The sequence below is a fragment of the Macaca fascicularis genome, chromosome 17 (genome assembly GCF_037993035.2).
Source record: "Macaca fascicularis isolate 582-1 chromosome 17, T2T-MFA8v1.1".
NCBI lineage: Eukaryota > Metazoa > Chordata > Mammalia > Primates > Cercopithecidae > Macaca > Macaca fascicularis.
The window spans coordinates 25,816,975-25,842,054 of NC_088391.1; the positions used below are offsets into that span (position 1 = coordinate 25,816,975).

Here is a 25,080-nt window from a genome sequence, read left to right on the forward strand (position 1 = left end):
TTGCTGGAGAGCAAATGGGTTTTTGTGTGCATGTGTATTTCCTTTTTCTATTGGGGAAATCACAAGTAATACAGGAACATCCTGTGATAAAATAGATGAAGTAGAGGGAGCAGATGGATGAAGTTGAAGAAATGTGCCCCAGGTCTGTGGCATGCTGTATGATGACTAAATTCTTGGCATGGTGAATTGGTAAGTCTACAGATGATTAACTACAGTGTAAACAAGAAATGTATGGAACATGAATTTGAGATAGGCCATTCCATCGGCAGCTTTTAGTGTAAAAAGCATCCATTCCCATCAAAGAGACCATGAATGTTTTCATAAGCCTAAATTTTATTTTATTTTAAGTAAGTACCCACCCTGGAAGATATCCAGTGAGAATAAACCCATGTAATCTCAAATACTCACACATCTGAATGAGCAGAGCTTTCTTTGTGTTTCTTAAACTAGTATGATACATGACTCTCCCAATTCCATATCTGCTAATCTGGTTAGATCCCTGTACCAACTACTGAGACAGATAACTCAAACAGTGTAACACTGAGTTTCCAGGCAAAGAAACGTAAGGAAGATCTGAACTTGTAATTGTTAACTCTGCCAAAAATAGGAATGTAGAACTTTCTTGAAAATACTGGTCTTCGTTCTCATTACCCCTCTGCAAAAGGAGGTTTACGTATGGCTCCACATTAACAGACTTGCCTTATTGCCATTTTTCATCTGCCGATCCTCACTTTAGAAAATTGCATATTAACAAATATTTTACAACCACAAATTACATTTCGAATTATTTACTTGCAACCTTTTAATAAACCGAGTTCTTTTTTCCGGAGGAGCCTTTTTTGGAGCTTGAACAAAGCCCTCACAGCAGGGTAACAGGAAGACCCCCTCCTCCAGCTGAAAGAGTCCCACTGAGCCCCTGCTGGTGAGAGAGAGCCGTGGGAGGGCTGTGAGGCAGAAAGACAGACTGCTGGCCCTAGCTCCTCCCTTCCACCACCCCCAGAGACCAGGAGAGAGTGCCAGTGCGGGCCCATTGCCCTTATTCTCTTGGTCCAATCCTGCTAACCAGGGAAAGGGAAGAGCTGGCTGGTCCGTTGCAAGCCAGGAACCTACCAGGAGGGCTCTCAGTCTCCTCCCTCCTTCTGCTGGACCCTCTTAGAGAAAAATCTGCCTCTTTCTGGAAATAGCTTTTGCCATGGATCTGCACAATGGAGAGAAAATACGACTGTATCTTTTCTTGCTAAAACATAGTTACGTGGGTCATTGAGTGCCTAAAGCAGAAGAGATATCAAGCTGTTGACAAGGCCGTGCCCAGGTTAGAAAGGTTCTTTCCACAGCACAGCACCTGCTCTTTTTGAGCCCATCAGGTAGAGATGCCCTTCAGTTAACCGGATTCCTGCCCCCTCAAAAGGGGGGGAGTCAAACTTCTAATGAAAGTGTGACATATATTCAGAAAAGTGCACAGATCGTAAGTACACATCTCAAAGAATTTTCACAAATAGGAGCACTCATGTAACACATATCCAGGTCACATTTATCATTTTCTAATGATGTTTCTTTCCTGATGATAAAAGCACTTGTAGGAAGTTTGGAAAATATATCAAAGTATAATAACGGAAATAAAACCATCCATTGTACCTGTACCCCAAGAGGTGTACTGAGAGTATTTTGGTGTATTTCCATTCTGTCTGTCTCTCCCCCTCACATACACAGATACATGCGTGTCTATAAATACACTCACACAAGAACACTACTTCTGAAACTTTGTGCATGTGTGCACAAACACACAGCAGTTTTATTAAATAGTTGCATTGAATGACATACAGATTTTTAGATGTTTCACTCTGTGGTCGTTGGCTTCAGCACCAGAATGGCAGAGAAAGAAAGGGAAACTGAAAACCATCTGTCTTTTTACTTGGTAACAGGAAAAAGGGGCTTTTTGTGGGTGAGGAGATTGAAATAAATGGCTGACATATAAACAAGGATGATTCGTAGATTTTATTTATCCAATATTTTCCATGTCCATGAAGACTAAGCATTGATGATAGAAAGTTCAGAAACTTCTGGGTAGAAACCCTTTTCTTGTAGAGCAGAGATGAGATAGCAACTTAGACTTTTTTGGCTCCTCTGTGGAACTGAACCCCTCTGGGCTGCAGTTCCACTTTGCCAGAAGAGCAACTTTCCTTTCTTTTTCTTTTAATTAGCTCTCTTGCAGATACCAAAACAGACTTTAACTGTAGCAACCCTTGTTTTAACAAAAGGAAGCTGAGTCAAAATGTTGGAAATGAGCCTGGTGGTTTTGTGAGTTGCAGCAAAATTATCTTTCCCATCCCTACTGCAGTGGATGAAGTGATGCCTGTGTAGTGCTGGTTGCTTTGGTCCAGCTGAGTTTCCTGCACACATTGTCAGGAGAGGGCAGTTGGCACCAGCTTCCCGTTGCTATTGGTTGTGCAGGATGTGCTCTCCATCTGGCTCCTGGCTGGCCAAGGGCTCAGCTTCTAAGTGACGGTGGGGTGGGGGTGGAGAAGGGGGTGGGGGACTGAGGGAGTGGGGGGGTTCGGGTGGGGGAGAGAGGGGACTTCAATGGTATTCCTTGTGTTGAAGAAGGTTGTCTCTTTCAGAACTGCCCATACGCTTCTTTAAAACAGAAACAAACAAAAAAACACCATATCTTGTTTTCTTACATACTTGTCATTTGAGTTATTACATATACAGAAAGTATATTGGACTTTTTGTATTTGTAAAATGTCTTCTCAGATCACTCCTTTTTCCTTTCTTGTTAAAAACAGATTCACAGACAGTATGAAGTGGCCTTTCTGTTTACGTGTGTTCTTGTTGTATTGTCTTTGCAGTCGAAATCAGCTGTCCGCCCTGCCTGCCTGCCTGTGTGGTCTGCCTCTCAAAGTCTTAATCGCGAGTAACAACAAACTTGGATCATTACCAGAAGAGATAGGCCAGCTCAAACAGTTAATGGAGTTGGTATGTTACTGATTTTTAAGATGCTCTTTTTTGTTGGTTGACTGATCATAGCCTATCAAGGTATTCAGAAAAACTTTTCGCGACAGTTGGACAAGGTAGAGCCTCTGTTGCGTGAGGGCAGGTATATGATAAAGACATTAAGTGGGGAGAGGAACAGCTTTGAAACTTTGCTGTGACAGACACATTTCCTGGGATTTAAAGGCTTCCTGTAATTTACAGCTCCTGAAGTTTGTGGGCTATCATGTTGTAGTTAGATTTTTTTTTTCAGATTGCATATAAATTTGTAAAAAATTGTGGCTAAACTGCCAAAATAATCTACAAATAAGTTAGTAGGCCACACTTCATGCAGGTATAAAATTAAGTCAGAAGACAGAAAGAACAGGGTGCTCTGATTCTGTCGAGATTTTAGAAATCATTGTCCCAAATCGATGTAATGTTAAAATGTGACCGTGTCCCCAGGGATAGAAAAGGAGAACGAGCTGTAGATGAGGAGAGACAGATTATAAATGTGTGTGAAGCTGAGATGCACTGTTCTATTTCAGCTCTTTCACTACTCATTTAATTATTTACCTTTCTTCTAAATTGGGAAAGAATGAATGTTTTCTAAACTTCCATTGAGCTAACATAGGTAAAGGAAGACACAGGAGTTAGCAGTCAGGGCATGGGCTTATTCCATCCTGACCCTGTGTCAGGATGTGATTAAATGATGAAAAGGGCACAGTACCTGTCTTCCAGTAGATTCCAGTCTAGAACATTGATGGTCGATAAGTTTTGTCTTTCATGCCAGCTCCTCTGGATCCACCTGGAGCACCACGGTGCTGGCCTGTGAGGCCCAGATAGAGAATGCTGTGATTGCTTAGTCATGTCTGTAGTGGGGTTGGTCCAGGAGAGTGATGGCACCCATGTCACCTACGTGTCAACTTTGACTTTAATATAAAAATTAATAATTGCTATAGAAAGGCATTAGAGCTATAGAAAGTGTCTTTTTCATGGATTATTTGATAGCATTGTCCAAAACTCATTCCAACTAGCTCACACCAAAAGTCAGGGTTGGTTACAGGATGCAGGGGTCCATCAGATCACTTACTATAAAGACATTTGGTCACAGATCACGAGTGACTAGGACAAGACACAGGAATGTTATGAAGGACCGTGGCAGCGGTTCATTTTTCTCCTCAGCTTTTCCTCTTCCATACAACGGCAGAGGTTGCCCAAGTTTAAATATTCTCCCAGGTAAAGTACCTAGCAAGACACCTACTGGCATCTCTCAGCCCTGGGTTCTAAGTGAGAGGCAGATCTGGCCTGATGTTCTCCCCTGACTTAGTCTGCTGTGCCCAAGACACATGGTCGTGCTGCTCAGATGTGGATGTTGGGCTGCCACCAAAGGGGGTAATTCTGAAAGAAGACAGATGTTCATTTGAGCAGACGCTGCCCACCACCCCCCCACCCCATCCCCGAAAGTTTCCATTACAAGAAGCATGTGCACGAGGCAGGGAATGATTGATTAATTCAGTCTTCGGGTTGTGAGAGGTTTGGAAAAGAAGAGCCCTTTGAGAGGCCCCTTAAATAAGGCCCATGTGGGATTTCCTAGGAGGAAAAAAAAAGTCAGGGACAGGGACAGGGAAAGCATTCAAGGAGAAGGGACAGCTCGTGCAAAGGCAGTACATCCTAGAAGTCAATGTCGTGCTTGGGAGTGGGAAGCTGTTGAATCCTGCTGAAGTGTAGGTAGATAGAATGGGGCTGGGTATGCCATCCTCACACCCACTGCCTTATATTTAGGCCATAGGCAACTCCTTTACAGGGCATTCGAGGACCTCTGTGGTCAGCCCCCTGCTCACATCTTCTGGTTCATCTCTTGCCACTGACACCTTCACTCTCCAAGTTCCTACCTTCTGGGAATGCACCTTGTTCATTTTCACTTCCGGACTTGTGCACCCATCACTCTTCCATCATGGGCTGTTTCTTCTTCCCCACTCCTTTCTTGGTTAGTTCTTAGCCAAGTTAGATGTCACTTCATCCAAAAAGCCTTCCCAGATCCTCCAAGCCTGAGTTAGGTGCTCCTGAGGCAAGCACTCCATTCTTATTACTGAATTTTCATAGCATCATGGTTCTTTCCTTACTTGGCTTTCTCTGTGCTAGCTCCCCCGACACCCTGAAAGCTGCTTACTTGCCGTTGCATCCCAGGTGCCTGGCACCTGATAGGCACCCAGCAGATGTTTGCTGAATGGTACTGTTGAATGGTGGAAGGTGAGCCTGGAAAGATGGCTGGAGGAGATTGTGAAGACCTCAGGTGCTGGGCATGGATGGGGTTGTGGGGGCAGGAAGACTGAATCTTGCTGTCCACATAACTCAGAAGGTGCCATTTTAACTGGTTCTAGGAAACAAAAATTTCCTAGATAAAAGCTTTGGATGAAAGTCACGGTCATATGCTGCTGCTTTTTCTTTTAATGCTTCTTTTAGGTATCTGAGAGCCACAGAATCCATCATTGCTAAAATTTGGGTTAGGACCTGCAAATACAACATGAATAACAATTTTTTAAAAAAATCAGACTTTATTTGTAAGAGCAGTTTTAGGTTCACAGCAAAATTGAGAAGAAGGTACAAAGATATCCCACATACCCTCTACTCCCACACATGCACAGTCTCCCTGTCATCAACATTCTCCACCAGAGTGGTACATTTGTTACAATCTGTGATCCTATCCCAACACATCAATGTCACCCAAAGTCCATAGTTTACATTAGTGTTCACTCTTGGTGTTGTACATTCTATCTGTTTGTGTAAATGTAGAATGACATGTGTCTTTCGCTACCCTCCAAATCCTCTGTGTCATCCCTCCCTCCTCCTTAACCCTGGAAACCACTGATCTTTACTGTTTCCATAGTTTTGCCTTTTCCAGAATGTCATCTAGTTGGAACCATACAGTATGGAGCCTTTTCAGATTGGCTTCTTTCACTTAGGAATATGCATTTAAGTTTCCTCCAAGTTTTTCCATGGCTTGACAGCTCATTTTTTTTAGTGCTGAATAATATTCCACTGCCTGCACAGTTTATCTTCTCACCTCCTGAGGGATATCTTGGTGGCTTGCAAGTTTTGCCAATTATGAATAAAGCTGACAAGTTGATTTTTTTTTTTTTCCATTATTTGAGTTCCCGTGCAGATGGGTGGCACATGGGTGAGATCAATCTTCTGGAACTTTTTGGCGCTGATATGTGCTTCTGTCCCATGAACCTTGAGTGTAAGTGACATCGCATGCCATCCATCTGCTGTGCTCTAGAGCTGTGTCAGCTAGCTCATCTGTTAGCAGGTGGCACATGTGCTGAGCCTGAGAGTCAACCTCATACCAGAGCAGAGCTTTCCCCAAATACCCTTCCTCAGCTGCAGGGCTGACATGTGTAAACAGCCTTGTCTCCAGCGTCAGGACACACTGGCTGTTGGATGGCTCTAAGGGACACCCCGTACTTTTCTTGGGCACCCTGTCCTACATCCTAGTTACAGGACTGTCTTCACCTGATTCTTATGTCTTTTCTCCACCCGCAATAACTGTTGAACCCACAAGTTCTAGGATCTTAGAGCAATAGGGGATTGTAAAAGGCATTTAGTCCAAACTCTTGACGTCTTATGAATGAAGAAACCCGAGGCAGAAAGCCAGTGCATGACATATGGAAGGTCACCCCTCTGTAGCTAAATTGTAACATAAGCTGAAACACCCTCACCCAGCACAGTCCTGTGGAAATATAATGTAAGCAGTAAATGTGATTTTAAAAGTACTGGTAGATACATTTACAAAAAAGAAGCAAGTGAAATTGATTGTAATAATATGTATTTAACCTAAAATAACCAAAATATTATTTCTTCGTCACTTGTATAATATAAAAAAAATTAATGAGATATTTTAGGTGCTTTTTTTCATGCTAAGTCCTTGAAATCTAGTGTGTACGTAACTCTGAAAGCACATCACAGATTGGACTGGCCACATTTCTGGCGTTCAGTGGCCACCGTTCTGGATATGGCAGCTCTGTCGCCTGTGCTCTTTCGGCTCTCCTGACCCTGTGTGTGAGCAAGCGTGATCTTTGGGAAAAAAAGCATTTACTTATGAAGTTGATAAAAATTTAATAAGTGGTCATTATTTAACCACAAAGAGGGAGTGGTGTTGCTTAAGGTCACAGTCTAAAAAAAGATTATTTTCCATCCATTCTCACTTATCTTTCATATCTTTTTGCTTAAAATAGTAGTGTTACCATAGGTAACCATATCATATTATTTTAAGCTATGAATTGGGGGAAAAAAATTCCCTGGAGGGGCAGAAGTAATTCTAGAATTGCCATGGGAGGCTTCTGTTTTGTAGTCACAAATTAACCAGCTTGTTACAAGATTTGGGAGCACTCCGAGCATTCAGAATACTTGAAGCCACCTAGTGCTTCAGCGCTGAGACAGTGTCTCAGCTTATTAGGTTCCAAGCATTGCTTGTTAACTATTTTAGAAGAAATATTTTTAAATTGTTCACATCAGACTCAGAGTATTCCAAATGGAATTATTATTATTATTATTATTATTATTTTGAGATGGAGTGTTGCTGTGTCGCCCAGGCTGGAGTGCAGTGGCACGATCTCAGCTCACTGCAGGCTCTGCCTCCCAGGTTCAAGCAATTCTCCTGCCTCAGCCTCCCTAGTAGCTGGGAATACAGGCGCCTGCCACTGCACCTAGCTGACTTTTTGTATTTTTAGTAGAGATGGGGTTTCACTATGTTAGCCAGGCTGCTCTCAAACTCCTGACCTCAAGTGAACCACCCACCTTGGCCTCCCAAAGTATTGGGATTAAGGCATGAGCCACCATGCTCGGCCAGAATTGTGAACTCTCTTTTCTTCTAAGTGTGAGTGAACATTCCAGAGTCAGCAGTCACTTAAAAACAAACAACAAAATAATAAAAAATAAAACAACTTTAGCCATTTACAAGAAAGCAGTTGTCCTTTCTACTTTGTGAAAGGAATTGGAGTTGGAAAATGATGTCTTATCTTTTTAAATACATTAGAATTATATAAGATTTTTTTTTAATGCATTCCCATTCAGTCATTGCCTTGTCCTGCCATTTGAGACCGTGCAGGGAATGTCCCATGAAGAAGCCACAAAGAGACGCTACTGAGATGTCCTTTTCCTAACTCAACAAGAGTGGCCAGATTGTATTTCCACACTGTTGCAGGTGCAGGAAAACTTAGGAATCTTAGCTCCGTGGAGCTGGCCCCTCCAGGGTCATTTCAGATGGGAACGATCTGGAACTTTCTGATCTCCTTGGCTGCTCTGAATGACTTCTGTATACTCTGTTGCCTCACTGCTGTAGCAGTATGAATGTGTTGCTTGGTACGTCTATCTGCCTGTGCTTTCTCTAAAGGGAAGAGATAAAGCGTTCACATTACTGCGCATCTGCTATATACCAGGCACTCTGCTAGGTATACATGTATTATTTCATATAGTCTTGAAAATAAGCCAGCAAGGTAGGTATCATGTTTAAATTTTACAAATAACTTTCAATTTTAGAATTACTTCGCCAAAGCTGCAAGGATATGAAGAGGTAGAGCTGGAGTCAAAACCAGGTTTTTTAATCAGCATCCTCACCACAGTACAGCACTGTCTCTTCACCTAAACTGTAAGCCCCTCATGGAGTGGGGCCGTGATTTTCTCTTTGGAGTTCCCTGGTTTAACTCCTGGTGGTTTTTCCATTAAAGTTGTGGGAGGAAAATGTTACTAAAAAAAAAGGTTTGGTACAAATGGTCTCACTAATGTTTTGTTACTGTGGAAGCAAGAGTCAGGGAAGGGGGGGCTGTAGACTTGTGTTGGCTGAATCTCATTTTACTCATTAAAACCTTGTTAACATGTTGAAAACATGGTTCTTTTACTGCTAAACCATGCCTGATGGATGAGGTATATTTGTTAAGAGATGCTGCAGAAATGCCATGTGTTATAATTAACAGGCAGCTGTAAAAACAAATACACTGTTAGAACACAATTAAATAGAGAGCCTTTTATGGGGCATTTGCCAAAAATCTAAGTTTTCTCGTTGGTTCCCTGTACATGGTGACATGTTGTGGTCTAGAGATGTTTTTTTTTTTTTTTCCACGATTCTGTCCTCTCTGAAGTCACACAGTGTGTGAAAATCATGTCTTCTAGCTCTTACCTTCACATAAGAGAACACAATATCACTGATTTAAAACCTGCTTTTCTAATCAAAAACCTCACAAGGCCTGGCTCAAGAAATGACTAGTTGGAAGGTGCATTTCCTGGCCTTGATTGGATATGCTATTTTTTATTCTTTTTTCATGAAATGTTTGGTTGTGTGGAGAGTTTGGATTCAAAGATTGATTACTGAGCAGGTGCTGAGGAAAATCCCTTCTTCATTATTTGCATGGGCAGCGTTCCAGTCTCTGAGGGAGATAACGGCGGAGGCATAAATTCACGTGCTTGCCATGCTGTTTGTCCATTCATGGTCTCTGGAGACGCCTCCTAACCTCTGGTTTCTGTGGGGTGATTGGAAACCCAGGGCTTGCTCAAGTCCCTCTGTGCTTCCATTTCTGCCTTTCTTCTGAAGAGCAGTGGGGTAGGCCGTGTGTTTGTAAATTTAGGAGAATTGTGCAACAGAGTTTTGCTCTGGAAAAAGACATTGGTGTTGAAAGATGATAATTTGTCATCCCAGAGCTTTCTTGAGAAAGTTTCAAGTTTAAATGAACATATTTTCTTTTTAAGACAGCGAGTTCTGGCCAGATGCAGTGGCTCACACCTGTAATCCCAGCACTTTGAGAGGCTGAGGCGGGCAGATCACGAGGTCAGGAGTTCGAGACCAGCCTGACCAGCATGGTAAAACCCCGCCTCTATTGAAAATACAAAAATTAGCTGGGCATGGTGGCGTGCACCTGTAATCCCAGATACTCAGGAGGCTGAGGGAGGAGAATTGCTTGAACCCGGGAGGCGGAGGTTGCAGTGAGCCAAGATTGTGCCACTGCACTCCAGCCTAGGTGACAGAGACTCCATCTCGGGGGAAAAAAAAAAAAAAAAAGGACAGTGAGTTCTGACCACAGGCATTGAGGGTTTTTTACTATTAAGAAATCAAAATTGACATTTCCCAGTTAGTTACATATCTGTTTTTCAACTAAAATAATTTCATTATCTCTGATGTAGCTAATGGACTTTCCTCATGTTGGAGGATAATTAGAATTATTTAATCCTTACCTGTTCTTGTGATAGAGACACAGAAAGGGTAAGACATTTCCCTAAAGTTACACAGTGAGTCATACAAAATGCACTTCCACAAAAGGGCATGGCTACATGATAGGAGGCTAATATTAGTAGACTGCAGTTTCTGTCAGAACATTTGCATTTTTTCAATTAAATAAAGAGCTAGATTCTTACAAAAATACAGCTCAAGCTGTATTACCATACTAAGGTTTTGAAAACCTAAGTATCAGAGCAAGGTCACTTGTATAAATACTACCTGCAGTTCCAGTGTGTGGTCTGGTCTTACTGGAACAATTCTCTAACCAAGATCGTCTTGACACAGTATCTATGTTTTTTTTTTTTTTTCTTTCTTTTTTCTTTTTGTTTTGAGACAGGGTCTTACTCTGTCACCCAGGTTGGAATGCAGTGCCATGGTCACAGCTCACTGCAGCCTTGACCTCTCGGGCTCAAGCAATCCTCTCACCTTAGCCTCCTGAGTAGCTGAAACCACAGGTGCATGCCACCATGCCTGACTAATTTTTTAACATCTTTTTGTAGAGTCAGGGTTTCCTTATGTTTTCTAGGCTCATCTAAAACTCCAGAGCTCAAGCAATCTGTCCACCTCAGCCTTCCAAAGTGCTAGGATTATAGGCATGAAACATCGTGCCTGGCCTGTGTTGGTTTTCACTAGGTATCATTCCTTAAAAAAATACTTTTGGTCAGCCAGGCATGGTGGCTCACACCTGTAATCCCAGCACTTTGGGAGGCCAAAGCGGGTGGATCATGTGAGGTCAGGAGTTTTAGACCAGCCTGGCCAACATGGTGAAATCCCATCTCTACTAAAAATACAAAAAAAAAAAAAAAAAAATTAACCAGGTGTGGTGGCACACACCTGTAATCTCAGCTAGCTGGGAGGCTGAGGTGGGAGAATCGCTTGAACCTAGGAGACAGAGGTTTGCCGTGAGCCAGATCACGCCATCACACTCCAGTCCGGGCAACAGAGCGAGACAATGTCTCAAAAAAAAAAAAAAAAAAAAAAAAAAAAGACCAAAAGCGTCTAGTCTTCTTTACAATATTACTTTCTGAAAATGAGCATAACCTAGTTTAATAATCCCTGAATTTATTCTGCTAATTTAAATCCTTGTTATTTTTGCATTCTGAAGGTCAGTTAGCAATGAGCACTTAGTAACAAAAATATATTAATCTCCAACATGGTTTTAATACTTCTAGAGACTCTTTTTATTGTGATGAGGAGAGAATCTTATTTCTAAAGTTTTTCTTTTTTTTTTTTTTTTTTTTTTTGAGACGGAGTCTCGCTCTGTCGCCCAGGCTGGAGTGCAGTGGCTGGATCTCAGCTCACTGCAAGCTCCGCCTCCCGGGTTCACACCATTCTCCGGCCTCAGCCTCCCGAGTAGCTGGGACTACAGGCGCCCGCCACCTCGCCCGGCTAGTTTTTTGTATTTCTTAATAGAGACGGGGTTTCACTGTGTTAGCCAGGATGGTCTCGATCTCCTGACCTCGTGATCCGCCCGTCTCGGCCTCCCAAAGTGCTGGGATTACAGGCTTGAGCCACCGCGCCCGGCCTAAAGTTTTTCTTTTGGTTACCTAAAAACATGATGACCGGTGGAAAATCAGTATGTGTTAAGTCACAGTGCAAATTCTCTATTTGGTTTTTTATCTAAATGACAAAGTTGGACTGGCTGGTCTATAAAAAACTTAAGCTTGAATATTTATATTACTATAATTAGATTTGTTTCTGTATCAAAAAGAATAAATTCAGTAAATATTTATAACATGCTCATGCTTCTTTTTGATCTGCTTGTGTGTATGTGGTATTATAGTACTAACTATAGGGTGCTATGATTTCACTGAAGTTTGGAATCATTCTCTAAGACATAGCTTAGGGCTAATAGAAAATTCAGAAGGGATTCATTTGACTATTTTAATAAGTAACTGAATCTGGAATTTGTAACCCGATAAATTCTTACTAATTGCAGAAGTGTGAGGCATTAGTGTTGTTTTTATTTACATTCATTTTCCTAAATCGTATCTTCTTTAAATCAGTCTATAAAATTCATACCTTATCTTAGGCTGAATTTGAACAAAAGTGTTCTAGAGAACAAGGCCATTCTAGAAATACTGCTTTTACATTTTCAGAACGGATATGTTTTATCCCCAAACACCTAGACTATTATCTCCTGTTTCTTCCTCCTTATCCCCCAGCTAATTAAGACAGTGACCCATGGGGTTTTATTTTTGTGATGAATTTATAACCTCTTTAAAATGTGGCAAGATTCAGTGACTTGTGGGAATAGAATTTTGCATTATTGTCTACAATATTGATTACACAATAGTGAAATGTTATCTTGCGTGCTAAATCTGCTTGGGCATTTTCCCCCCATTATTTTGTCAGGACAGGAAGTAATTGACAACAGTGCAGAGTACTATTAAAATAATTTGACCTTCACCATATAACTTCCAAAATGTGAATGGACAATTGGACTTTGTGTTTTGAATTGTCTACAGGTGTCCTGTCCTGTAAGTCAGAAGGAAAAAAACTTGTATTTATCGTTACATGAAGTTTTTTTAAAGTAAATTGAGTGACCATTTTCCCTAGTGCTAACTAAGTTTTCAAATATCGCTAGGGGGAGTTGATTTTTTTTAATAAAGCTATTATGTTAGAAACATACATGGAAAAAAATCACCTTACGTTTAGAGAAACAGCATATTTTGATTTCCTGGCTAACTCAAGCATGACCAGCAAAGAGTAAGGTGAGTATAGTTCACATTAAAAAATGGAATAAGGCTTAGTTTCATCTCATGCTGTGAATAACGTGCTACCTAAATATATCTGTTATCTTTTTGCTTTCCTCTCCTCCCTCCTTATTTATTAAGAGAAGGATTGTTTTAAAAAATTATGTCTTTGAAGCTTCTGGAAATTGTCAGTTTCATATTGAAAATTGGTGATTTCCATAATTTATATAAGGATCTTTCTCGCACTGTCACTCACAAGACTTAAAAAAACTTGTTTTAGATGCCAGTAACATCCATTTTCTCTAGAGATGGAAAATCATTCCTTCTAATTCTTCCCCACAAGCACGCCCACTTCTCCTACCAACAACATCACCAAAGTGATTGTATCTGGTCATGAGTTCCATAGAAGGATTTGATTTCCTGCATTTCTAGGGCTCACCTGTGTGGTATTTGTGTGGGGACTCTTAAAATAGGACGGAATGGCACCTTTTGCTTATTTGTAACTTAGTTAAGGCAAAGAAAGCTTTCATTGAAAGGATTTGATTGTTGGCTCCTGTGACTGAGCAAAGGCCCTAGTAATTGGGAAAAGATGGCATTTCACTGTTCTCTTCTCCCGTGTAGAAATGCATTCAGAAAGGCAGGCTGATTTACTGACTCAGTGAGGGGTTGAGAGTGACTGAACACAATCTCTGGACCTCCTAATTCTGTAATGACTTCCTTCGATGTTTTTGTCTCTGCAGATGTGCTTGTGGAGTTTGTTTCTGTTTTTGTTTTAAACACTAGAAGTGTTGTTCTCAAACTTGTGTGTGACTTTTCTGGGCCAGGAGGGATACAGCAACAGTGGTTGGGGCTGATGTCGCTGAACATGTGGTGCTCTCAGCCCGTGTCACCCCACCTCCCCCATCAGACTGCTGTACAGAGAAGCTTGGTGAGGTGTCTGCACTGTGCACACTCAGCCTTTATAGAGGACAGCTTCGTTCCTTTTTATCAGGAGTGATACTATTCCTCTTCGTCGGGTAATATCCGTTGAGCATCGTCATGACGAGGACAGGTTGATAGATTACCTGAAGCCTTTTCGACGAGACCAGGTTAGAGGGCAGGGATCAACTGTGTTGTGTACAGCCTGGTCCAAATGTGGAGCCTGGGGGTGTTCACTGGATTGGTCGATGATGAGTTCATCTTATTTGAATGAAAGTGAAACAGACTTCTGAAACGAGGCTTTGCTGCCTTCTATGGTGAAAGGGGAGAGCTTTTGCAGGTTCAAAAGTAAAGTGGGATATTTAAGGCCTTGATCTCACTGGAATCATTTATATCTTTAGTTCTTTGATGCCAAGTGGGACCTGCATGGGATTTAGTGTGTATGTTGGAGCATCCTGGGTCCCAGGGTCCTGGAGAAGGAGCCACAGGATTATGGAGTGTCACCGTAAGTGGATTTTAGAAGTTTGATCCAACATTTATTGATCCCTTACTTGGCACTCTACCTGGCACTGGGAGGATGGAATGAATAAGACTTGGTCCCTCCCACCCAGGAGCTCATAGGCTTAAAGGGGAATATAAACCCATGAGCAAATGACTTACAGTGACACGCTATCTAAAAGACCACACAGGAAGAAGTGGTGTCTCCCTGGGCATTAGATCAGAGTGGGAGAGGTGGGGGAAGCCTCGTGAAAGATTTCACGAAAGAGGTTGAGGCTTGAATTAAGTCTTTAAAAATGTGTCAGTGGGACAAGAGGACAATATTGGGGACTGGCATATCAGGCAGGGAAGGAGCATGAGCAAGTTTGGAAATTATGAAATACTGAAAACTGCCAGAAGCAGTAACATTGCTTGAATGTAGGTTGTGAGGAGGGACATTCAGAGAAATGGTGCTGGAGAAATGGACAGACCTCATCATAGACACTGGCCTTACTGCCCAGTTTGGACTTTATAGTTGTTGAGGAGCCTCCACAAGTGTTTAAACTGGTGAACAGCATGATGGCATTTGCACTGTGGCTGCTCTGTGAAGGATGCATCCAAGGCAGAGACTGATGTATGGAAACCAGTCAGGAGATCATGATAGCACCCCAGCTCTAAGAGAGAGCACTGGTCTGACTGTAGGAGTAGCTGGGGGTGGGTGGGGGAGTGAAGAGCCCAGCACAACTCCCAGAGCCAAGAGGAAGAGTGGGATTCAGAGAGATCCTAAGGATATAGAAGATTATAAATGTCAAGGCCTCCATTTCGCATGTATCAAGAGGGGGTTCCAATCAAGGCTTTATTGCGTACTTGCTTCCTAAAGCAAAGAAGACAAGAATTGCTTGTGAAATGTATGGCAAGGTGGTCAGCTGTAAGGTTTCTAGCCTGTGGTGAAGAACTCCATTTTAGATAAATAGTGCATCCAAAGAGTGCATTAATATCCTAGTTTTTCACTGCAATATGTGAGAGTTTGGTAAAATAAGATGCATTGTAGTCTTCTATTTAGAGGCACGGTGGGACAGTGGCTCAACTGTGAACTGGTAATTCATTTCTAGTGTTAACTCTGGCACTTGCATGCTTTGGGCGACTGGCTAAACTTTTCTGAGCCCCACTTTTTGATTTGTAAATATTAGGCTAGTAATATTGTCCAGTGGGTTTGTTGTGAGAATTCAGTAAAATCAAAGCATGTCAAAGTGGCAGGCCAGAGGCTGGTGAAGCAGCTGCCGAATGCTACTAATGTCCACCCTTTCTCCATTTTTCTCTCCTCTGAGGGAGTTTAAAACGTTCAACTTTTTCTTCTCTGTGCTGAGTCTTATTGCTAGGGACCTGGAGATGAATATAAAAGTGTACCTGTGTAGTTTTCCAAATATTTAAATTCCTTAAGGAGATTTCACATGAAATGCTTGATTTCCTGGAAAAAGATGTTTATTATTTCTCTCTCTGCTTTTGATACAGGATGTCAGCTGCAACGAGATCACAGCGTTGCCCCAGCAGATAGGTCAGTTGAAATCTCTACGAGAACTGAATATCAGAAGAAATTACCTTAAAGTTTTACCACAAGGTAAAAAAGAAAGAGGGAAAATGAAGAAAATGGGAGACTTTCACTATTTTATTTTTGGGGGGATTTACTTTTGTGAAGAGGGTGGATCTTTTCGTGTGTGTGTGTATGTATGACTACTACTAATAATTAGGATTTGAATTTCACATGCAGATAACAAAAATGTGGTGTTCAGGCTGTGATTTTAGTCAAGGGCTACGGTAACAAAATTATTCCCCTAGGTAATGCTGTGGGGCACGGGGGTGGACCTGGGTGTATTAGTTTGCTGGGGCTACTACTGTAACAAAGAACCACAGCTGGAGTGGCTTGAATAACAGAACTTCATCTTCTCACAATTTTGGAGGCTGGATGCCAGGATCAAGGTGCCAGCAGGGTTGGTTCCTTCTGAGGCCTCTCAGCTTGGCTTGTGGGTGACATCTTCTCCTCTCTGGGTCTTCACATCATCTCCCCTCTGTGCATGTCTGTGTCCTCATCTCTTCTTATTACAAGGACACCAAGGATTAGAACTGCCCTCATGACCTCATTTTAACTTAATTACCCTTTTAAAGACCCTATCTCCAAATACAATCACATTCTGAGGTAATAGAGGTTAGGACTTCAACATATGAATTTTGGAAGGACTCAAGCCAGCCCATCGCAGGGGGTGACATGAATTGTTTTGGATATGGGTATGTGACGTTTTGGAACGTGAAATTTTGGGGACATGCTTTGTTCTACAGATCCTGTCTGTCAGGATTTCTAGCCTTGGGGATCTGGGAGCACTGGTTGGGAACTCCCAGTGTCTAGAATCTTTTCTGAGGTGAGGGTGCTGCCTCTGCTGGAGTGATACTTGGACTAATGTCTCACTGGTGGTCTCGGTAAGTTTCACCAGTGGTGGCTGCAGAACCTCAGCATTGGGACGTGGCTCCCAAGCACCTAACATGAACGCTGAGAACTCAGACAGCCCTGCTTTGCAGCCGTGGGCTTCCGTAGTATGACTATCCGGTAGTGTGTAGAGTTCAAGGAAGATGTATGTATTTATTCAGAAATTGCGTACCATTTAGAGCATGAAAGCAGCCTCATAGGGGGTAGTGCCTCTGCATTTTGTGTTTCGGTTTGGACCTGGATCAGGAATGAATGGATGAGTCCTGGAACCCTGAATGCTTTCTCCAAAGCATACTCTGGTTTTCAGAGATCACATTGATTTCCATTGTTTTTGTTTAAAGTCTCTAGACTTAGCCGATTTCAAACATGTATTTAAAAATATTTCTCAAAGCAAAACCCTGTAGTATTTGGAAACAGTCAGCATTTGGTTGATCTGACATGAATGGAGCAATTTATGGATGCCTCATTTTAATTATCCAGTCTCTGCATCTTGATCTTTGGCTTGAAATGCTTCATAATAAGGCAAGAGAATGGATCTCATGAAAGGGAAAGAACTTTGGAAAATGTAATGTGCTTTGTAAATGGGAGGTTCGGGTCCACTTGCCGTCTTTCACCTTCCTCATACTGACTAGCATTTTAGAGAAGCAGAATGAGAAACAGCATTTTTTACTTGAGTGCTTGAGATGACTTGGTTTAAAAATATTGATTGATTTTTCATTTTGTCCTAGTACAGTCTCATTTTTTAGATATACAAAACTTATATTTGGTTTAAGCAAACACAAAAGGAAAGCTTATTAACAGCAAATTTATATGCATACAACCTTTTATGAGTTAAAGAAAACTTTCACGTAAACTTAAGCTCCCATGTTAATTATTGTGAAAATGTCAGAAATAATTGAACTCTCATTTTCAAATGGAAAAATTAATGTGATAATTTTGCAAATGCCTGTCATAGTTTGGAAACGTGGAAAGAAAGTATATTCACAAAATCTGGATTTTTGTCTCTCACTGGTTCCTCTTTTTTTTTTTTTTTTTTTACCTTAAAAGCATTCCTTTCCCTTAAAAAGATCAGTTATTTCATAATTATGTTTTCTCAGTTTTGATATTTTAAAAATATACTCAAAGCTAAAACTTCAGTTTACTGAAAAATTTTTAAAAAGAATAATTTCCTGAGTATCAAGTTCCTTTTTGCTTCACTCTGGAGAACTCTATTGATAAAAGACCATTGAAAATACTTTCAGTAAGTGACTGTGAAGACTTCCCCTATTTACTTATATGTTTTTCCTCTTTGGATACCCTTCCTCGTATGCTTTCAATTTGAGGATGAAAAAAAAAAAAACCCAAAATTGTGGTCTAATTACTCATATCAATTTTGTGGTGGTTTTACTACAACAACTGCAATAGGAAGACCATATTTTATTCTTTCTAGAACTAGAATGAACAGAGGATTAAAATAGCCATTCATTGCCTCTCTTAGCAGTGGGGAGAGAGAGTGGGATTTGTTCTTCTGCTTCTTTTTTTCTTACTCCCTTTTCCTACTCCACATTTTTTTACTTTTCCTGGACTGGCACTGCAAAATTATCATTTTCTCCTTCATTTTATTGTTGTGAAACTGTCTAGTTCTTGTTTTCCTGAACTATGATGGCAATTGTGTTCCAAACTGGAACTAGAAAAGAATGGTCATTATAAAACCATTACTCAGTTTATTTACCTGTAAGTTTTCTTCTGCTATGTTCTCCATGAACTTGGCCCTCTAGTCTTAAGAGTCTTCATTTTAAGTGGCAAAGAATTGCTAATGATGCAGAGTCCAGTTAAATTTTTCCAGTGATTTGCTAACCTAACTTTAGTTAACCATCTCGGAGGTAGGGTGATATTGCCAGGGGTAACCGCTAGGAGGCGTTCCTCTTATCACGGAATCTTCCTAATTCTTAACCATCTTACAAACAAGCTGTGAGGTGAAAGGGGATCTTGCTTTTCCTATCCTTTCACTTTCATGATTCCAGTGTCCTCCAGGACCAGTGTGGCCTGAGGTCAATCCCCCATCCTGCCAGACGGGAGGCAAGCTCGGTTTGAGCAATGAACTAACTACTCAGGGCAATTTAAAAAATACAGATCCCTTGGCTTCAGGTCCAGGGGTCTGTATTCTTTCAAAAACACACTTCCTGAGTTTCTCCTGCACAGCCCACCTATCATGGACCTGAGTTTGGAACCTGCGGCCTTAGATGCTCTTCTGCCTCCCCTCTAGAATTTTAGTTCCATTCCTCGTTTCTTTAAGACAAAGTAATTCACTAAGCTATGAACCAAGGACAGTCCCTTACATTCCCAGAGTGCTTCGGATTCTGAGAGAGGTACTGATTACTAGAATCTTTTCCTGCTGGAATTTGACATAACGTAACTGAGTAAAGTGAAAACCGAAGAGCAGTGTAGGGGTAGAGGAGAAATAGTGTGAATTTTTACTCCAGGTCAGTGCCTTGAGTTACTCTTCTTTGTCTAATTCTTGCCCTTCTTCCACTTTAGAACTCCTTGAGTCCTTAACAGATCCCATAACAAAAGTTCCGAGGCCTCGTTCTGGAGTGAACCCTTCATAGCGCCACACACACAGATCTCAGTGGCTTGCCTGCATCACCCTAGATGTCTGGCATGGCTTAGCCTCTTTGCTCTATGGCATATATTTGACTTTATTCCTAGCAGCTGCCAATGTCACTTTGAATGCTTGAAATTACTGAGTGTTTACTGTGCCAGTGGGTGGGGATTTTAAGCTAAATGTAATGTTCTGACTTCTGAGTGGAGCTACAGAAGACTTTTTAAAAGCTGTAGAATAAACTCTCATCATACCAGAATCACAGGGCCTGTCGGAAAATTCTGAATTGGATAACATTTATTTTTTTTAAATGCGGTTGAAAAACTCACGAATATATTTCGTGTAGCTAGTTCTGGGATAATGCCAGCCCAGATACATTGATTAGATAAGAATATTCTGTAATTAACATATTACTCATGGGCTAGCGAATGCTACTGGGAAACAGTTTGAAGTTAAAACATAAACATGTCCTGTGTGATGTGGCTTGCGTGATTTTTTTTTGCTGAAAAAAAAAGTCTTTTTAAACAATGGATATTGTAAATGTCAAGTGTTTCCAGTTTTTATCAGAACTAACAACAATGTAAAACTTTGGGGCATGCAATGAAAGATTTTCCCTCTTTTGGTAAAATGTTGTGTACACACACCATGTATTCCTAATGTACAACTTGCTTTTGATTATACTCAATTATATTTTTCCTGAGAAGCAGAACATTAATTTTTGAATGATCAGCCATTAATCTGATTGCTTTCTAAGGTTTTTTCTTTCTTTTTTCTTTTTTCTATTATTTTAGAACTAGTAGATCTTCCCTTGGTAAAGTTTGACTTTTCCTGCAACAAAGTGCTCGTGATTCCAATTTGTTTTAGAGAGATGAAGCAGCTGCAAGTGTTGCTACTTGAGAATAATCCTCTGCAGTCTCCTCCAGCACAGGTGAGGGGTCTTGCAGCAAAGCCAATGCCCCATGGGATGTGCTGTTATGGGGCCAAGGGAAAATTTCCCCTTCACCCTCTGAAAGTTTGCTGAAAATCACTCATCACTGGCAAGTGGCAGATTAATTGGAGAAAAGGCATGCAAAATTTATCAACATGTACGTGGAAGCTTCCAGAGTGAAGACCCAAAGATACAGGGGAAATTGTCCATTTTTATGCTTACAAAGTGTGGGCAGCCATGTAGAAATATGATTGGACAAAAAGAGTATGATCTCACGTTAATAGACTGAGTGAGGAAACCCAGCGGGGCCTGTGGCTCTGGATTCTTCTTGGGCTCTCTGAGGATCATCCCTTCCTTCTGGGTGTGGCGCAGGACCCTCTTTGGAATGGGGGTTCTTATTGGCCTACTGTCAAACAAGAGAGGTCAGATAATTTCTTTATGGCCAGTTTTTACACAGAAAGGCAGAGGGAAAGTTCAAGTAATATTTTGAGGTTTTAAAGGGGTTCTGGTTTCTATGACCAGCTTTGGGGAAGAGGGACTCAAATTTCTAAGGCTCCCTTCCTTGGGAGAATGGGACCGAGAGGCAGGAGGGCAGGAGAGGTCAGAGAAAAACTTTTGCTTCTGAGGCCTTCATTTTGGGGTATTGTTTTCTGATTCCCAGTGCTATCAATAGTGCTTAAGCAGCTCTCCGAAGGCCAGTTTTCTGATTCTCTGCTGAAGAGAATAATATTGAATAAAACTTGATTGTAAACAGTCACAGGTAACCGTTGAGTGAATGTGAGAAACAATAAATTGTCTTCCGCTGCATCAACTCTATTTACCAGCACTTGGCTGACTATGCTAATCACTCCAACTCCAGAATTAAATGTCTTATTATTTATCATTTTATTTGAATTTTTTTCACGGAGTACACTGATTGATTGATTTTTTTTTTTTTTTTTTCTTTTTTTTTTGAGACAGAGTCTCGCTCTGTCGCCCAGGCTGGGTGCAGTGGCACGATCTCGGCTCACTGTAGCCTCTGCCTGCCAGGATCAAGCGATTCTCCTGCCTCAGCCTCCTGAGTAGCTGGGACTACAGGCGCCTGCCACCACACCTGGATAATTTTTTTATTTTTAGTAGAGATGAGGTTTCACCATGTTGGCCAGGCTGCTCTCGAATTCCTGACCTCCAGAGATCCGCCCGCCTTGGCCTCCCAAAGTGCTGGGATTACAGGCGTGAGCTACTGCTCCCAGCCATATATTCCTTATTTAAATGTTAGCTGGAAAATGGAATTTAAACATGGTTATTGATTATTTAGAGACAGGTCTCAAGCTCAGATATTAAACTGCATGAGAGAAAAATGAAGTACTATGCTTTCAGATGCTTAACCATGTAAATATTTTGAAGTTTATTTTCTTTTTAAATAATTTAACAGCTTCTTAAATCTACAATTATTTTTAGGCTCCGAATTGTTTTCTACGGGCTCGAAAATAATTGTGCTTTTCTCATCTTTTGTAATTGGAATTTCACCAGGCTGGTCATCTGACTTTATACTTTTTATACCGTATATACTTGAATACATTTTTGTTAGACTTTTATAGTTTAATGCAAGAAAAAATGGGAAATTTGCTTAAGCATGGTTTTCTGTTCGAAGTAGAATTTGGAGGGAATGATTCCCAAAATTCTAAGGATGGATTTAGTGTACATGGGTAGGGTGTTACTTGACATGAAATCGGGAAAATTGAAATATACAGAGTAAGGATTTGATACTTACATTTTGTTTTGTCATTGAAAAATGAATATGATTACTATTAATTTCTTCATAGATTTGCACAAAGGGCAAAGTTCACATATTTAAGTATCTGAGCATACAAGCATGCCAGATTAAGACAACTGACTCCCTTTATCTCCACACCATGGAGAGGCCACATTTACACCAGCACGTGGAAGATGGGTGAGTCATGCCCTCATTCAAAGCCCCCGTTTAAAATTTGCCTAGGCCAAGGCCCTCCAGGTAGCTGACTTCAAAAATCTGTTTGTTTTAAGTCACCATGGTGTCTGCAGAGAACAAAGCAAAACAAAACAATTTGCTTTACTCACCTAATTTGTGTTTAAAACAAGAAGTTGAGAAAAAAAAAAAACAAACAAAACCAGGATTTTTCAAAATCAGGAACAAAGCTCTATCAAAAATTACCTTTCTCTGTTTGTAATAATTAAAATTGGTACTTTCTATGCCTGTAACAACAAACTGATAATCTTCCCGTATGTGTTTTAGTTTTTTGTTCTAGATCCTTTCACATAGCAAAAATAAAATTTAGTAACTTTTTAAATAGTAAACTAAAATCATCCCTTCAGTTCTAACATCAACTGTAAAATGCCAATATATATAAAATGAGTTTTACAGCCTAAGATTTAAAGTTGCTACTATTAGCAAGATCGTCTTACTGTAAATTAATTAACATAATTTTGTATATTCCAGGTCAGATGTTTATCAGAGAAAATGAACCATTTAAATGTCACTACACTAATAACAAATGTAGAGGTTTTTGGCTTCACAGTGGCATTTATAATGTGATTGCATTAAAAATTAGGTCTATACACACTGTTTTATTTTTGTATTTTATTCTCATTTTGTCAATTTGCTTATTGTATAAAAATTAAATAATACTAAAAATTTTGCAAACAAAAAAAAAACCCAAGAAGTTGAGAAACTATTGGGATATGAAAGCAAAAACTGATGCTATTGAGAATATTTTGGTATATCTCAAATATCATCTACTGTCTCCTAATCAATAATCAGTTCTTCCTGTGTAAGTGGGTATATACTTATAAATAAGATCTATAATACAAATGTGGATATTTTTTACTTATCAGAATAACTATATTGAGCCCAGACATGGCGTTTTAGCAATTATTAATGTTGAATATGCCTCCAGAACAACGTTAAGAAAAAAATGAAGGCTTTATTTTTGGTCTTTTAAAAATACAGTATGTGTAGTTTTTTTTGCCACTTCCTGTTTCAAATGGAAATGTTAGAACCTTTTCACACATCCTAGAGCTTCTTGTGGCATAAATCAAGCCTTGAGCTTCCAAAAAACAACATTCCCTCACTGATCGCAGTTATAGAAATGCAGATTCTTTTTAAGAAGCCTTTACTGCAGAAATCTTTTCCTTCACTTTTTGCTGCATAAGTAAATGTAAAATTTCTGACTACCTTAATGTTACTTTTATATAATGCTTAAAATATGTATCCACTGTTTTACGTACTTAATCCCTGGATAAAAATTTACAGAATTATTGAAAGTAATCACATTTCATAACCTAAGGGGTAAAAGCAGTTATGTGGTTTGCTAGATTCAGTAAAATAAGAACATTGGTAACTATTTTTAAGAAACACTTTGACATCTAAGAGCAAGCCACTTGATTAGAGCATAAATCCATGAAACCCTGAACACAAAGAATTTTGTTTTATACCGTGTTTAGACTGTGCTACCGTCTGATTTTCATTAGGTCCATGTCTTAATATTCTTTAATACTAGACTGATTTGTTGCCTTACAGTAATAATAAAAATTTGCGTAGCAAAATTATTATTAGAATATAAATTGATGTATCTTGGTGTGAACTTTGTGATTTTCATCTTTTTTAAATGAATTCAATATTGATGGCATCTATCTCAGCAAGAAGGATTCTGATTCAGGAGTTGGAAGTGACAATGGAGATAAGCGATTATCTGCCACCGAGGTAACGTTAGTGATCAGATTCTTTTCATTCTGTACTTCTAGACATATTTCCCAGGAGTTCATTGAACTCCTTTCTGTTACAGGGCATTGATTCGTTTGTATGAGAGTATGTGATATTCGTAAAAGCGATTGGAAATCCTCGAAGTGTTATATAAATATTAGCTGTTGTTAGCTTATTCTGCATCTTTCTATTTTTGTAAATGCCTCAAGAGTAGAGTCTGTATCTTCCTCTCCTATACATTATCTAAAATATTATTGAGTGCCCAATAAATATTACAAAGTGGCTAAGTAGTATGCAAGTGCTCATGAAGCACTTTTATAAATATGCTTATTTTTCAGTAATAGAGTAATTTAGAAAAACATTGTTATACATATGCATAAATGTTAAGGAATCAACTGTACATTTTATGTTAGTAATTGACCCACAGGAAATGCATTTATGAGTAGCTATAGTTTTTATAACAATGTTTATTTTCCCCAGACTCTTAGATTGTGTTCTGTTCTTAGATCTGTTCAGTTAATTGGATAAAAGTTTGGTTACTTGTAAGCTAACAGGCCTCACACATTAGAACTTCCTACAGTGGTTATAAATAATGCTTTGATAACTGATTTATTATCTCACATGTAGTCTATTAGAGTCCCCAAAATCTAACACTAACGTACCATTAAATGGAGCTTCTTGGCCTCAGAGATCTAGAAAGGAGTGGTAGGAAAAGTATCAGGTGCTCTTCTTTTTTTGAGGGAAGTTACTTTCTGTAGTTACTGAGTTTTGAAACATTATAATACTCTTTGAAATTGCCATTAATAGGCCAATTACCCCATCAAAGAAACTCACATTTTTTCTATGTATGACTCCAGGAAAAAAACCTTTCTCCACGAGGTCAGGAGATCGAGACCATCCTGGCTAACACGGTGAAACCCCGTCTCTACTAAAAAAAAAACAAAAAAATAGCCGGGCGAGGTGGTGGGCGCCTGTAGTCCCAGCTACTCGGGAGGCTGAGGCAGGAGAATGGCGTGAACCCGGGAGGCGGAGCTTGCAGT

At 40.2% G+C, this 25,080-nt stretch overlaps 1 protein-coding gene across 16 annotated transcripts in view; it reads left to right on the top strand.

Annotated features, from left to right (window-relative positions):
• Positions 1-25,080, top strand: part of LRCH1 (leucine rich repeats and calponin homology domain containing 1) — a 203,682-nt gene that overhangs the window by 114,864 nt on the left and 63,738 nt on the right. For 13 of the 16 annotated variants that reach the window (XR_012426941.1, XR_010582583.2, XR_012426940.1 and 10 more), the window contains exons 3-7: positions 2,850-2,976; positions 15,844-15,949; positions 20,183-20,319; positions 22,125-22,252; positions 23,977-24,040. Coding sequence is in view for 10 of the 16 variants with exons in the window: in XM_005585822.4 (XP_005585879.3) it covers positions 2,850-2,976; positions 15,844-15,949; positions 20,183-20,319; positions 22,125-22,252; positions 23,977-24,040 (562 nt within the window). In the remaining 6 variants the exon portion in view is untranslated. The remainder of the gene's footprint in view (positions 1-2,849; positions 2,977-15,843; positions 15,950-20,182; positions 20,320-22,124; positions 22,253-23,976; positions 24,041-25,080) is intronic. The other 3 variants (XM_074021998.1, XM_074021995.1, XM_074021997.1) reach the window with 1 other exon arrangement.